This window comes from Chiloscyllium plagiosum, chromosome 9 (assembly GCF_004010195.1).
Source record: "Chiloscyllium plagiosum isolate BGI_BamShark_2017 chromosome 9, ASM401019v2, whole genome shotgun sequence".
NCBI classification, from domain to species: Eukaryota; Metazoa; Chordata; class Chondrichthyes; order Orectolobiformes; family Hemiscylliidae; genus Chiloscyllium; species Chiloscyllium plagiosum.
The window spans coordinates 89,927,520-89,944,137 of NC_057718.1; the positions used below are offsets into that span (position 1 = coordinate 89,927,520).

Consider the following 16,618-nt stretch of genomic DNA (forward strand, 5'->3'; position numbering starts at 1 on the left):
TTCATAGCTATAGAACGTTTAAAAAAATATATTTTTAGTTAGTTTTTGCTTGTGTTCTTAATTTTTCTCTCCTTTTTGGCCTTTTTTAAAATAATATTTTGCCCAGTCCTCTGACTTATCTCACATCTTTGCATAATTAATTGTTTAGTTAATCATGGAAGATGGGTCCTCCCTTTGAAATTTTTAGTTTGCCTTTGACGGTATCCACTCAATATTCTGAAATGTTCCCTTAAATGCCTGCCATACTATTTGTATTGACCTGTGACTTAACCTAATTTGACAGTTTATTTTTGCTTGCTATACTTTTATGCCCTCTTAATCACTGTATTTAGATTTAAAATGCTAACCTCTCTCTCTCTCTCTGAATGTGGAATTTGTTCTCATTATGGTACTGCTTTTACTGAAGTCACTGATTTATCCTATCGTATTGAAGAATACTGGGGCTGGTATAGATTTACCAATGGATTTAATTTTGTCACAGACGCAGAGTTTTTAATCTTGGGACCATCGCAACCGTCGTTTGGTTGCAGAACATGCTTCTCAGTGAAGCTAGCCAGAAGCATGCTATGAACTCATCATTTTGGCTACTTTTGCACAACCAAGTTTTCCAGTCTGTGTAGATTATTACCATTCTTTTTAGACAAGCTTGTGACATGTCTTCCTTTTTCCTCCATACAGCCATGTGGTTAATGTTACGGGGCTTGTACACCACTTACATAAATGATATTTTGCCTTTATCGTTTCTCATCTCTACCCAAACGACTTCTACATTCTGGTTATACAAAATTAAGTCATCCCTCTATTGTGCAAATGTTATGATTAACTAACAGAAACCCACTTCTTCTCCTCCTTCCTCGCTCCCTGTCCATCCTTAGTGACATTTATGGTTTCATATTTGGGTTCAGTCTGTCATCTTGCAGCCATGACTATCCATTGGTTATCAGATTATACTTCTTTTTGCAGTCTCTGTTCAGTTTGTTTTATTTCAAATTGTATGTGCATTCCAATATAGAACCTTTAGTTTGGTTTGTTTAACTTTGTCTTATTTGTTAATTTATCATTAGTTATACACTGTCCCTTCCAATCACTGTCTGATCATTTCTCATTTTAATATTTTTCCCTCTTCCTTTGTCCTTACTCTTTGATTCAATATCTCTTGCCAAATTCTATCCCTTGCCCCACTGTCTAGTTTAAAGCCCTTTTAACTTTCTTTGTCATGCTTGTAATTGAAACCTCTGTGGGTCAAAATGATGAGATCTTTCCTTGCCACTGCAATTTCCTCTACAGCCCTGAGCTGATGTCCTGAACCCTGGCACTGTGCAGGCAACACAGCTTTCTGGACTCTTGCTGTTTCACAGTGTCGATCTCCCTCACTATTAGTACATAACTCTGAGTTTGTTGCCTCTCATCATTTTGTCCCTGCACACACACACACACACCCCGTGTTCATCCGAGCAATCTTTAAAGTATTGTCCTGCATGAATCTAGGGGCTTGGCGAAGCTTATCTTAGCTTTGCGACCTCTCTGGTAGATAAATCCTACATCGGATTACGAGGATTTGTTTGTATCAGCACTGAGATGAGATTTATGAAGACGAGGGGCGCAGGAATTTATCTGATTCTCCACAGGCTCTGTTATTAGTGGTCGATGAAAGCTAAAAGCTTGGCTACTATCAGACAAAATATTGACTTTTCAGTTGCTTAAAGATAATCCATTGGATTGTCGCCAAGTAACTTGGAACGATGGACAGGTTGCATCCCCTGCCAAGTTGAACCATAAAGCTTTAATAGTGGAACACTTGAGGAATAAGCTAGTCAAGATTCACAGTCAGCACTGGGTAATCAGCCTGCTAGGTCTTGTTGTCTTTCCCTGCAGCAGCCCTGATATTAGTGAAACACTATTGACGGGCACTGTCACATGGCCACACTATCATGAGGCATCAATAAATTATAGAGAGCATGGTCTTCTGTGTGTGTGAAAATAAACGTAGTCATCTATGACCAAGGCTTTCTGCAATTTAAGCTCTATTGTACAAATGGTGCCCTTAAGAGTTTTCAGCACCTCAAAACTGTTTACATCTGTCCAGATTTAAGCACGGTGCCAGATAGGGTGACGCTAGATTGTGATCTTCTGACTGATAGCTTTTACTCTCCTGTTTGTGTATGTAAGGGAGAGAGAGATGTGGAGAAATTCTGTGGTGTCCAAACGCACTATCGAGCTGTTTGTTTTAGATTTCCAAGCTCTTGCGCATTCTGCAGGATTTAAATTGGTAAATTTTGTTGTGATACTGTGGGTTGTGATCATCTCAGATGAGTGACAAAGCACATGTATATTAAATCACAATTGACAAGGTTTCTTTTTTGTAATCTTTAGTTTACGGAGAGCTGTGGAAGACAGGAATGTTTGAACGCATGACCATTCAGATAGATGAAGATGAACATAGTATTGAAATGCATCTGCCTTACACAGCTAAAACCATGGAGAGGTAAGTCACTGAGCTGCTGTGTATCATAATTGAGCATGCAGTTAATTAGAATAAAGCAAATTCAAGCCCTCCCTTTTGTGTCTTTGTCAGCTAAAATGTTGAAAAGGCCTATCTGCTGGAAGGCAATAGGCTGTACAAAGAATATATGACTCCACTGCAATCTGACTGGACAATTTACCATTATCTCTTGTAAAGAACAGCACAGTGGCTCAGTGGTAATCTCCCTACCTCTGGGCTAGCAATTCTCGGTCAAGTCCCACCTGAGAATTAAATGGCCACAAAGTATGTCATATCATTGACCAAATAAGTTGATTATCAGTCTAAAATTGCTTCAGATAGGCCCGTGGCAGGTGCTAATTGTGGGAGTTTCCTGTTCAGCCAGCACCATGTGGTAGTTACTACTTAAGACCCCCTCTGCAGCACAAGCACGGGTTGTCCTCATTCCTAGGGATTACTCCACATACGTTGTGCTACACTTTGATCCTGGATCTTTAAGAATCATGCAGTGCTTGAAAGGCTGTATTGCATTGGCTCTCTGCTCCTGGTCTGGCCCCACTTTGCTTACTCTCTCCTGACTGCTGCTATTTGAAACCCAGCTGCCTCTTCCAAAATCAATGAAAATTGGCGTTTTTGGATAGGTGATAAACTAGGATTAAATTTCTGTCTTTGCTCTCTAGATCCTGTGATATTTTTCAGTCAACAAATTCTTTGAACTGCGACTACTACTTCATTTTAAAGAACAGCAGTTAATGCACCTTGAATCTTGTTTAAATAAAGTTTAGTATGTTCTCTTGGGCTGACATTTTTGGAGGTTGCAAACATGAAGAAAACATTGTTTTAGTATTCATGCAAAAGCATGAGATATGTTAAAACAGCAGGGTGATGGTACAGGATATTATGATTTCCAGCTGTGAAGTTCCCTTTGAAACATTGACTTCAATCAAGTTAGAAGAGGCTTTGGTTTTCTTTAAGTGGTGAACACCACTATGATCTGAATGTTCTTGACATTTAGTTTTAACATGATTAGGCCTTCCTCACTATTTAAAATACAGCGGATTTTATGTCCTTGTTCCTTCCAATAAGTTATCGACTTCTGAATCTAGCAACTGCACAGTATAAAAAGTTCAGAGGCTTCAGATGTTCTGTGGAAGCTAATGGTTTAGTCATAGAACATTACAGCACAGTACAGACTCTTCGGCCCTCGATGTTGCGCTGACCTGTGAAACCAATCTAAAGCCCATCTAACCTATATTATTCCATTATCATCCTTATGTTTATCCAGTGACCATTTAAATGTCCTTAAAGTTGGCGAGTCTACTACTCCTTGCAGGCAGTGCGTTCCATGTCCTTACTACTGAGTAAAGAACCTACCTCTGACATCTGTCCTATGTCTGTCATCCCTCAATTTAAAGCTATGTCCCTTCATGCTAGCCATGAAGGAAAAGGGCTCTCACTGTCCTCCCTATCTAATCTCTGATCATCTTGTATGCCTGTATTAAGTCACCTCTTAACCTCCTCCTCTCTAATGAAACAGCCTCCAGTACCTCAGCCTTTCCTCATAAGACCTTCCCTCCATACCAGGCAACACCCTAGTAAATCTCCTCTGAACCCTTTCCATAGCTTCCACATCCTTCCTATAATGCAGTGACCAGAACTATACGCAATACTCCAGGTGTGGCCGCACCAGAGTTTTATACAGCTGCAATATAACGTCATGACTCCGAAACTCAATCCCTCTACCAATAAAGGCCAACATACCGTACACCACCTTAACAGCCCTTTCAACTTCGGTGGCAAATTTCAGGGATTTATTGACATGGACACTGAGATCTCTCTGTTCGTCCATGCTACCAAGAATATTACCAATAGCCAGTACTCTGTATTCCTGTTCCTCGTTCCAAAGTGATTCACCTCACACGTTTCCACATTAAACACCTTTTGCCACCTCTCAGCCTAGCTCTGCAGCTTATCTATGTCCCTCTGTACCCTGCAACATCCTTCTGCATTGTCCACAACGCCACTGACTTTAATGTCATCTGCAAATTTACTAACCCATCCTTCTACGCCCTCATCCAGGTCATTTATAAAGATGACAAATAGATCCTTGCGGTACACCACTACTAACTGAACTCCAGGACAAATGTTTCCCATCAACCACCATCCTCTGTTGTCTTACAGCGAGCCAATTTCTGATACAAACTGCTAAATCACCCTCCATCCCATGCTTCCATATTTCCTGCAATAGCCTACCGTGGGGAACCTTATCAAACGCTTTACTGAAATCTATATACAGAGGAATCTCGATTATCCAAATATCAATTATCCGAATTTCGGGTTATTCAAAGAAGATCTCAAGGTCCCGATAGAAACATTACATCAAAGAGGTGTTTCCAACAGTAATTGCGTCTCTTGTTTACAATGATTACAAATGAATTTGGCTTGCTGAGAACAGTCCTGGACATCGATGGGAGACCAGGCACCGTCTCCAAATGACTGACTGCCTGCCCTCTCTTTCTCTCCCCACACTTTCCCTGAAATTCTACACAGGGGAACCCCCTTCACCAGGTAATCTCTCCAACATTGTCCTGTACAGGGCAAAGGTGGAACTTGTCAAAAAGTTGTGTGTGTGGCTGCGCGGACAGGAGGCAGGGTTGGGGACGGATGGGGAGGGGGTGTGCTGCTGCCTAGTGTCCTGAACAGGGAGTGGACTTAGCAACTGCTCGTTGTGTCGATCCCATTGAACTGATGGGTTGGGGGGTATGGGAAGCAGGAGGCTTCAGTAATACTGCAGGTCCCTTACACATGTGTGTCTCTGCTCAGAAACAAACCCTGAGACAGAGAGAGGGAGCAGGGCAGGCAGAGCGAGGAATAAGGAAACTTCAGAAAACTCTGAGCCCCAGAGGAGAAGCATTGAAACACTTAACCGAATAATCAATTATCCCAATGAAATTCTGCCAGCCCATCTTATTTGGATAATCGAGGTTCCTCCATACACCCTATCAACAATCCTCAACTATTCTTTGCAAATGCAGTGAACCAATACTGGCATGGAATTTGGGATTGTAGTGTCCAAACAGGCTTGATTTGTCCATCCACCCAAGGATACAACTGTGGGCAATAAGCAGTCTGTCAAAATATATAGTGAAGGATGGTAACACAGTGAGAAAAAGCCCTTTACTCATCAAGTTCATTCCTTCCACCTGAAGGATGCTTCATTTTAAACTCGAGGGGAAGCTGTCTCTTACACATCCCCTTCGGGTCAGTTGGTCGAGTGTGACAATTTTTTTTAGCTCAAGCCTCTTCGATGTTGGCATGTGGCTGTTCATGGATCACAATTGCACTTGCCATGGAGTATTCAGTCAAGGTTAGTAGTCTTCAGTTAAAGTACGTCGAGACAATGAAAGACGTCATCCTCTGCATCCAAAATATGCCCAGCAGCCAACGAAGCAATTTTGGAGTATAGCCACTATTGCAATCTGAGGAAATCTGCCAGCTGATTAATGTACAGCAAGATCCCAGAGGCAGCAGTGTGACAAATGACCAGATCATCTGTTTTGATTGATTGTCTGTTGAATAGAAATTTTAGCCAAAGTAGTCGGCTGAGCTCCTCCTCCTCTTCAAATTTCTGTGGAATCATTGACTCATACTTAAGAGGGAGTCCCAGTTGAAGCTTTTGTACAATAGACCACACCCCTGACAGTGCCATGTCCCCTCAGTAATGACCTGCAGTGACAAACCTGTGCTCCGGTCTCTGGAGTGGAACTTGAGCAGGTGATCTTGTGGTAGCTCGGGGTACAACCAAATGAGCCACGGCTGGTGAAGCAGAAGTGGGTGAGTAATCCAAGACAGTTTAGACCAAAGCTGAGGCGATATTTTTCACTTCTGATTGTTTGTTTCATTTTTTATGGCTTTCTGAACTGACTGTCTCTGTTTTTAACCAGCCAAAAAGATGAGTTAACCATTGTTCCCGTTTTGGTTGGAGCCCTGAGTGATTCCAAAGAACAGATGTACGGGGAGCTCTTCAGTAAATACCTAGCTGATCCTCTAAACCTCTTTGTGATTTCATCAGATTTCTGTCACTGGGGTATGTACGAGTTTAAATCGGATTGGTACTTTTGGAAGGAATCTGAGGAGGGGCATTTTTTTTCTTCGTAATTTTGTCATTAAGCAACCCTCCCTGCTTCAAGATTTCTGGTTAATCTGTGTCCAAACTTCATCCTAAACAACAGCTTCACAGTGTATGTGCATACACAGGTGCACACGCACATGCATAAATACATCAGTGCATTCATGCATACACGTCCAATCACAAACTTGTGTTACATATCCTCAGGCCACGTAGTGTGCTCCCATATTTACACTATTCTCTTTAAATCAATAGAGTCAAATTCATTAGAAGGTAAATTCAGAAGCTGAATACAGAATGAGTCCAAACTTTGAGGGCTAAGTTGGACTCTGTTAGGATGGCAGTGCCATTAAAAGCTCAGTGCTCCACCCCTACTTTCTGTGCTTGTATATAAATATACAGCATGGAAAAAGTGTTTATTTTAGCTAGTGCTGTTTATAAATATTGAGGGTATTTTGTTGCCTTTTTGGTCTTTACATCAAAAGACTTCCAGATGTCTTCAGAAATATTTTTGTCTGATATTTTAGTAATCTGTTGCAATCCTAGTAGGGAGTACTGACATTCAGAGAAATTCAAACGCCCAGTAATTAACTGGTGGAGCTGAACTACAAGTTTTCATGTTTTTAAACAAAAACAAGCTTTATTGTACATGCAAAGAAAATTAAACAAGAGCACGCACTACCAATGTAACTGTGATATGAATCCAGTTTTACTTTTACTACCCAACCCCCAAGATTACCCTTGCTATAAAATCTTGAAGTTCATTTATCTGGCACCAACCCAAAGGATCACCACAGTCTTCAGAAATCACTTGGATTTCTTTTCAATGTTCCAACTATAATGAGAGGTATGGATTTTCTTGGGGATCCTGCCATTAGAGCTTGGCTCAGCAAACGTGTAATTTTATTTAAAAGCCACATGACTTTTCCCCTTCAGTTTGTGTGAGCTTTATGCATCCTTTCTTCAGGATTTGAACATCGGAAACGTCTCCGATTCCCAATGATTTTCTAAGTCCCCTTAATTTCTCCACAGCCGCTGCCCCTACGGCTTTATCCAGTTCCTGGCAGTTGTTTTTTCACTGCGTATACCAAACTGGCTGCTACAGGGATAACTGCCTTTTACTGTGAGAACCACTTTTTTAAAACTGTAGCTTTCAGCGAGGCCCATCTTCTAGCTTTGTTTCCATTCGTGCAAACTCTCAAGTCTTCAATTAGAGCTCAGGCCCCAGTCACATTCTTTGAAACAAACTCTTGGGTGAGTGTTTTCTCAATGTGCAAGCCTGGCTGATACCTCCTTTTGCTCCCTTGATTCGGTGATTTACAACCTGCCAAAAAAAAACAAATCTGCATCTAACGTCAGTGAGGACTGAGCAAGCTGAATCAAACAAAAAGGACACTTCGGCCCCACAATCCATTTCTGTCCTAACTCTGTATGCTTTCAGGGGCTCCAAATAGAAATGTCAGTTGACTATCTTGCCTTCAGCATAGCTCTTTGATCTGCAAAACGCGTGAATAATTTAGATCTCTAATAGGTAAAATTGCCCTTTCTCCAGAACTGCTGTCTCCGTCAAGAAACCTGCATGTTTACAAACTGTCTCAGCTTTTCATCTGGAGAAGACATAACCTGGCTCCATAAAAGATTTATGTTGCTTAACTGTTGTCTGTCTGTCAGTTTAAAGCTTGGAGATGGATCAATGTTTAAATTTCTTTGGACTGTCATCTCTGACCTTTCAGGATAATCAGGTTAAACCTAGTGTGTTTATTCTTCCTTTACATTAGGGTTGTTTTATCACTTTCTTAATGAGGGCTTTTCCATTTATCTGACCAATTCAATCTCCAACCTAAAAGTTACACCTAAAATATTAATATAAATCATGAAGCTAAACAATTACAACAATCCCATTAATATATTTTAAAATTCTTAACCTTCCAGCTCATATTTTAATAATTTGTCAAGCAGTACGTTTGTTTTCAAGTGTCTGTCTCTAGCACTTAATACGAGGGGATAATTGGATGTGATTTGCTTGTAACAGGCATATTAGACCCTTCTTTTGTGTCTCTACTCAACTGGGAGCTCGGGAGAGCTGAATGGGATTGTGGTTAGTTTTTTTGTCTCTGGGGCTCGAGTCTGATTCTAACTCTGGATAGATAGACTGGGACATTTTTCACTGGAGCATGGGGGGCGGGTTGAGGGGTGACCTTAAGGAGGTTTATAAAATCATGAGAGGTACAGATAAGGTGAATGGCAGGTGTCTTCTCCCTAACATGGATGATTTCAAGAATAGTTGACATTTTTAAGGCGAGAGGAGGAAGATTTTTTTTAAAAAAGTCAAGGGGGCACTGTTTTTTACACAGTGGGTCATGTGTGGAATTAACCTCCAGAGGAAGTGATGGATGCAAATACAGTTATAATGTTTAAAAGACATTGGATAAATACATGAATAAGCAATATATCGAGGGACAATAGCCAAGCGCAGGCAGGTGGGACTAGTTTAGTTTGGGATTATGGTTGGATCGAAGGGTCTGTTTCCATGCTATATGACAGTCCGATCACTGACTCTTAAATAACAGTCTGATCACTGACTCTTAAATAACAGTCTGATCACTGACTCTTAAATGACAGTCTGATCACTGCCTAGTACTTGACTGCACACAACCAACTATTCCTAACCCAATACTAATTGGCAAACTCTGAGGTCTGAATCTAGCTGATGTAGAGAATGAGACAACTAGGTCTGCAGTAGAGGACAGTCCTCTCAGCTAGGTGCAGAACACAGGTTTACTGGATATCTGAACGTAGGGTGCTTGTTGAAGTACAACTTCCATTAACATTACTAACAAAGATTTATTTATTTAAAAATAAAATTTCATTGCAGCCCAGAGCCGAATTTAGGTAGTTTTTTTAAACATTGTCTTCCCATATACGATAGACAGAACTTTAAATAATATGTAACAACAATAACAGTGAGAGGATTAGGGTATAGGAATAGGGATGTTTTGCTGCAATTATACAGGATCTTTGGTGAGACCACACCTAGAATATTGTGTGTCATTTTGATCTCTTGATCTGAGAAAGAATGTTCTTGTTAGAGGGAATGCAGTGGAGGTTTACTCGACTGATTCCTGGGATGGCAGGGCTTGAAGTATGAGGAGAGATTTGATCATTTAGGATTGTGTGCATTGGAGGTCAGAAGAATGAGGGAGGATATCATAGAAACCTATAAAATTCTAACTGGACTAGACAGGGTGGGTGCACGAAAGATGTTCCTGATGACTGGGAATTCTAAAACTAAGGGGTCACAGATCAAGGATATGAGTCAAACTATTTAAGACTGAGGTGAGGAGAAATTTCTTCACCTAGAGCACAGTGAGCCTGTGGAATTCACTACTACAGTAAGCCGTTGAGGTCACAACGTGGTATGATCTCAAGGTGTTGGATGTTTCATTTGGGGCTAAAGAACCAAAGGGTACAGGGGAAAAGCAGGAACAAGTTATTGAGTTGGATGATCACAATTAATGGTAGAGCAGGGTCAATTGGATGATGCTCCTATATTGATCATTTGATTTGGATTGTTATGTTAACCAGCATTCAATATTTGACATGTATCAAATGTGTTTATTGCTCAGGTGTGGTGTGATATTGGAGTATTCTTAAATCCTGTTATATTATCTCTTAATTCACTTGGCTGTCATTGAGTTCCGTAGCTGGAGGAACTGAGCGATTTGTGCAGTTAACTTGGAATGAGGCTTGAAGTTTGGGAACATTCTCTGTAAAAAAAAAAAAATGGCAGAATTGATTAGTCTGATGTGTCTCTCTAGATTTCAATCATGTCAGAAACCAGAGAAGTAAGGGCCAAGAATGCCTTTGCAAGGTCTTTTACTCAACTGTTTTCCTTTGGCTTGAGGTTGCTGACCTCACTGCCTGACCCCACAAATTTCAGTACAGAATTAATAATAGTTTTACTGACTGACTGCCACATCTCTCAGTACATGGAATTCCTTTATTAAAAGGGAACAGCCCAAAATCTGACAGTAAATCTTGCAGGGGCCACTTCACTATTTCTCGAACTGTGGGAAAGCACAGCAGGAGGACATTAGGTCCATTGAACTACAAGGTTCTTCTGTGTCAGGACGATGATGTTTCTAACTCTGTTTAAAGCCTGACCCTCTGCCTCAGATCTCTGACCTTTGTTTTTTTTTCAGGGCAGCGTTTTCGATACACGCACTATGATGAGAGTCAAGGGGAGATCTACAGATCGATTCAGCACTTGGATAAAATGGTATGGCAACTGGCATGTTCTCTGAGGGAGGAGATCCTTAGCTGAGTTTCCTTCTGTAATTTTGTTCCAACTTTGTTGTTTATCTGCTGCAAATGGCAATTAACTGCAAGCTGAAATGCCCAAGGCAGTTCCTTTGTCACTGAATGGATGGTTTCAATGTAGAACATTAAGTACAATAACCGGACCTTTGGTTCAACTGACATATGGCAGTGTTTATTATTACAGTTCTCCTGTCTTCCTTCTCCATCTAACCATATCCGCATAATCTTCTCTTTCTTTCTCCATGTTTATCTAGCTTTATCTTAAATGCTTCAATTATCAAAGTGGAGTATTTCTAGCCACTCCCTGGATCGTTCTTGCTGTTTTTTTAAAAATTGGGAGTTATTTGATGACTATTTGAACTTTGTTACCTCTAATTTTGGTCTGACCCCCAGTGAAAACATTTTGATGACTCTTTGATCAATTTCCTTCAAGTCTTCCGTCAACAGTCAAGATACATGGGACAATGAGTGAATTTGCTCCTCATGCCCCCAAAATGCCTGCAAAAGTGTCATCACTAGGGCAACACATTGAGAAGAGTCACCACCTAGTCATGGGGGAAAGATAAACTGTGATTGGAGAAGTAGCTCCTCAGAGATTCTATCTCCCCTATGCAAGCCACAGCAGCTTCCCCAGGCTCGGGTGACCTCCCACCATTTGTGCTGCACTGGACACAGTACATGTGATTGGAGGAGCAGCAAGCTTGGGAGGGAGGGAAACTACTGATTGGAGGAGCAGGTCTGGTTGCTACCAGGATCAGCATGAGAGTTTTGTGAGACCAGAACAGTGGCTGTTGAGCCTGGTGAGGACACATCAAGGCTTGTGACCAAGTTGCAGCCTGATTGGGTCCGGTGGTGTCAAGAATAGCATCACCAGTCTTGGCCCAGGGTGGGTGCGGGTGAACAGCACTCGAGTGTCAGCCTGGTAGTGTTTGGGGGAAATGAGCAGGGGCAGTTGTAGTGTACCTGCCCCTGGACTGGAAGGCCCAGGTTCAACTCCCACCTGCTCCAGAGAGGTAAACAACTCTGAACAACTTGATTCGAAAATTTACAAAAACAAAATTCAGAGTATCAGATGATCCACTAATTATCAGGAAAATAGGTAGCTCAGACCTTGTGCATTCTGCAACTTTACCAATTACTAACAAAGTTTATTGGAGCTTATTACCATTCATATTTTCCAAAATGATGAGAGGACACAGGATTCCCTGTAAAGAGGAGGCAATCTGAGGAGCTGAGGTCTTAGATACTTTTTATGATAACAAGGATGCCTGTGTCAGGCTCCTTATTGGCTACAGATCTGCCTTCAACATCATAATTCCAAATAAATTCATTTCCAGAATCTGAGACCTAGGTCTTCGCTCGCCCACCACTATAAACTGGATCTTCGACTTTCTGACTCATAGACTTCAATTAGTAAGAATAGGCGACAACACCACCTCCATGATAATCCTTAACACCGGTGCACCACAAGCCCCTTACTGTACTCCTTTTACAATCACGACTGTGTGGCCGAATTCTGCCCCCAACTCCGTTTACAAGTTTGCTGATGATGCCACCATTGTAGGCCAGATCTCAAACAACAATGAGACGGAGTACAGGAAAGAGATTGAGAATTTAGCAGCATAGTGTAAAGACACGATGCTGTACTCTCCATCGATGTCAGCAAAACGAAGAAGCTGGTCATTGACTTCAGGAAGTGGAGTGGAGGGCACGCCCCTGTCTGTATCAACGGTGCTGAGGTGGAGATGGTCGAGAGCATCAAGTTCCTGGGAGTGATGGTCACCAACAATCTGTCCTGGTCAATAAAGCACAACAACGCCTCTGTTTCCTCAGGAAGCTAAGGAAATTTGGCATACATCATAGAAAGCATCCTATCTTGATGGATAATAGCACAGTGTGGCAACTGTTCTTCCCAGGACTGATAGAAACTACAGAGTCGTGGGCACAGCCCAGTCCATTATGCAAACCAGCGTCCCATCCATTGACTCCATCTATACTTCCTGCAGCCTTGGGAAAGCAACCAACATAATCAAAGATCTCTCCCACTCCAGTTATACTATCTTCCATCCTCTTCCGTTGGGCAGAAGATATACATTTTTGAATACACTTACAGATTGAAGAACAGCTTCTTTCCTGCTTTTATCATACTTTTGAGTGGACCTCTCCAATGTTAATGTTTATATTGCGCTCTCTCTCTCTCTGCATCTTCTCTCTGGCTATAACACTATTCTGCACTCTGTTCTGCTACCCTGATGCACTTTGTATGACACGATCAGCCTGCACAGCATGCAAAACAACACTCTTCAGTGTATCTCTGTACATGTAACAACAATAAATCAAATCAATTCAAATTTAATTATTTATAGAGGTATAGAATCAAAAGAGTTGGATAATCAGCTAATTGTTAATGTCATTTAGGGAAGGAAACTTTCATCCTAAACTGGTCTGGCCTATATAGGACTCCAGGCCCAAAGCAATGTGCTTAACTTTTAACTGTTGTCCGGGCAATTCAGGAGGGCAACAAATTTGGGCGTGAAAAAATGAATTAGAAAGAAGAGTCACCATCCTGCATTCAATATTTTCACAGTTTTCTTGAAGTAACGAAATGGCCAGGTGTTTGAATTGTGCAAGTGGTGTTCAGCCAGCGAATGAATGGAAGTGAGCAGTTTCCAGTTATGGCGGTGGTTACATTTAAAGATTTAATTTGCTAGCGTAATGACAATCACTGAATCTGCTTGGCTTGTGTTTCCTCATGACCTGACATTCACACAGTGCATGCTGGTTTCTGAAGGTGGCAAGACTAGTAATGTTCCCTGAACTTGGATATTTTTGCATTGGATGACAAAATGTTTCATAACATAGTCTCTCTCTCTCTGCCACTTGATCTGTTTTCTTTCAGGGTATGGATATTATTGAACAACTAGATGCTGTATCATTTAACAACTATTTGAAGAAATACCACAATACAATCTGCGGTCGCCACCCAATTGGGGTTCTGCTCAACGTAAGCTGCAGTTAATTATTTTTTCTCCTTTAGACCTCTATATTGTAAGACCGTTTTGCTAGTTGTGGTTAACTGTATTCTTTACATTGCGATGAGTTAGTACTACTTTTAGTTATTTTAGTTGTGGATTTCCAAAATTTTGTAATGGGGAGTCCGGTTTATCAACTACAGGAAGAGCACATTCAGATTTTAATTGCTTTGAGTTGGAAAAAGCTTGAGTTGAGTGAAGATGCCATTCCATACCAGAAAGACTCATCCAAAAATGAAATTCATACATTTGGGTTTTATGTTTGTGTTCAGCCTACTGAGAATATAAACATTACAGCTGCATGTGTCTTAAAGGCTAACTGAATCAATTGGGAGTCCAAAGAGGTAATTGTTCCAGGTTCCTAACCGCTGTCATCATTTCCATTTATTTTATCACAAGCAGAAGCTAAAAGTGGTTGTAACAAATGTGAGTGCACAGTCAAAGATTGTAGTCATGCTGCAGCTCCCATTGCATTAACCCATTCCTTTTCCAATAATTCTGGGAAACATTCAAAGTTATTAAAATGGGTAGAGGGTGTTAGCAGCTCGGTGTTTAGTTTTTTCGATTGACATGAAAAAACACAAGAAAAATCAGATCCTAAAGCAACTCCATCTCTCTGCCACTATGAATCTACTAACTACCCGGAGCATGAGAGAAACCATTCCTGTACTTGCTGATCAGACCATTGTGTGGCTAAGGTTAGCGGAAATGGTTCATAGTATCGATAGGTTTGTTGTCAAAAAGCACCAGTGAACACATGCAGCCAGTATCTGTCTTTCCTGGTCTCTCTGTGCCCTCTTAGAGTTTGCTGATGGGACCATCTTCTTCTGTCTTTCAGGCTGTGGCAGAATTGAGGAAGAGTGGAATGAACATGGCGTTTTCCTTCCTAAACTATGCCCAATCAAGTCAATGCAAAAACTGGGAGGATAGCTCCGTTAGCTATGCCGCGGGTACTTTGATGGTCCACTGAATCATCGCTACTCAGGAAAGCCACTGCATCCTCGGTCTCCTGGTCCCAGCCTTCCCTTAAAGACATACCTCCATTATTTGGAGCTATCTAATGTTGAACTTTTGAACTTTCTTGAGGTGTAGTCCCTCATAGTTTTGACTGACGTGCTTTCTTTGTGTTTTCTTTAAGCTGAAGTGCGGTACTGGATGACGTGACCTAGTGTTAAGGTGGCCAATGGCGACGTATAAAAGTGTAGACACTTATTTGCTTACAGATAGATCTGCAGGTGTGGGTGAGAGTGTACCGTTCATATTCCCATCAGTTGCATTTATAATCTCAAACCATAGTTACTCAAGATATAAGCTGCAGTGCAAACAGCTGCTGCCAACATTGTATAAGGTTTTTTTGTTTAGTTGCTAATAAAGGGCTACACACACCAAAATGGTCTTATGATTTAGATTTCCTGCTATCTGATGTGTAATCTGAATTTTGTCACTAACTGTAGTGTTTTTATTATCTATTTTTAAAAACAATTAAAGTTTAATTCTTTTCTTGATTATTTTCATTGCTTTTAGCACATAGTTTCTAAATTTACTTGAATGTTACTCCAAGCAGGATGGATCCCATCAGTCTCCCCTCACTTTTTTTTTGTCCTGTAGGGTTATTTCTGTAGAGTAAGTCCTGGCTTAGCCTGCCTAATATCGATTTGCTTTAATGTTGTAATATAGTGACATTGTCAGTTTCACTTCAGTGTCATTCACCACAGAGTACTTGTTCTCTGCATTCTATTAAATTACTTTCCTCACCAGGCTGCCCTCCTCACCCTCTGTTCTTAACTTAGGCCCTGGGTTCCCCATCATTGCTGTACTCTCACTGACACTTGAGCTCTGTCTCGTTAGTCAGTTTAAGTAGCTCCAGCAGCTCCAAGTAAGTTTTATATTTGGCAAGTTTTTCTTTTTCAACTAGGAATGGAGTGTATGGTACGGTATTTCAACTTGTGCTTTTCTCCGTGGGGGAAATATCTGAAGGATCCAAACTTTTGGTTTTTATTTTGATTCCTATGAGTAAATAATGCTCACTCAAAATTTCTCTTTGAAGTCATAAGTTTAAGGAACATCAATTTAAGTGAGGACTTAAACCTTGAATTGAATACATATTAAGTATGGTGCTGATCGGAGAGGCTGAAAACCAACAGATCAAATACTCCATCTATGAAACAACACACGAATTGGTTAAAATAGTTAATTGATGTTGGAATCGAGGAAGGTATGGCGTTGGCGAAGTGCTGACAGGCTTGAAGTCCTGCTGCTATTTGCACAGCCAGGCTGCCAGCATCTTAGTCCTGCATGATATCTGTGATCTGTCTTGGCTTGAATGCCTTGATTTCCTTCCATCTTACACCAGTAGTTATGCCATCCCTCAGACTATTGGACATAATACTTTGACTGCAGTCTCGTTGCTGTCTGGAGTTTGCTGGTCCTGTCCAAACAAAATGCAGCCTAATTGTTCTTATAGAGGTGATAAGTCACCTTGAATGGTGCAGTTCATGTAGTATGACCCAATAACCATGAGGGAACAGTGAAATATGGATAAAAGAAAGTACTGTTAAAAAACAAAGCTGGAAATAAAACCAAGATCTATAGATCGTAAATGTCTCAGCTAGTCAGAGAGAGATTGAGTGGGAAAAGAGAAGGGGAAACAGCTTT

The 16,618-nt window shown here is 41.0% G+C and overlaps 1 protein-coding gene across 1 annotated transcript in view; it reads left to right on the top strand.

The window, feature by feature from the left end:
* Positions 1-15,468, top strand: part of memo1 (mediator of cell motility 1) — a 50,930-nt gene extending 35,462 nt beyond the window's left edge. Inside the window, exons 5-9 of the mRNA XM_043696859.1 lie at positions 2,374-2,485; positions 6,427-6,569; positions 10,814-10,890; positions 13,831-13,935; positions 14,802-15,468. Of these exons, the coding sequence (XP_043552794.1) occupies positions 2,374-2,485; positions 6,427-6,569; positions 10,814-10,890; positions 13,831-13,935; positions 14,802-14,933 (569 nt within the window). The 3' untranslated portion in view covers positions 14,934-15,468. The remainder of the gene's footprint in view (positions 1-2,373; positions 2,486-6,426; positions 6,570-10,813; positions 10,891-13,830; positions 13,936-14,801) is intronic.
* Positions 15,469-16,618: the final 1,150 nt, after the last annotated feature.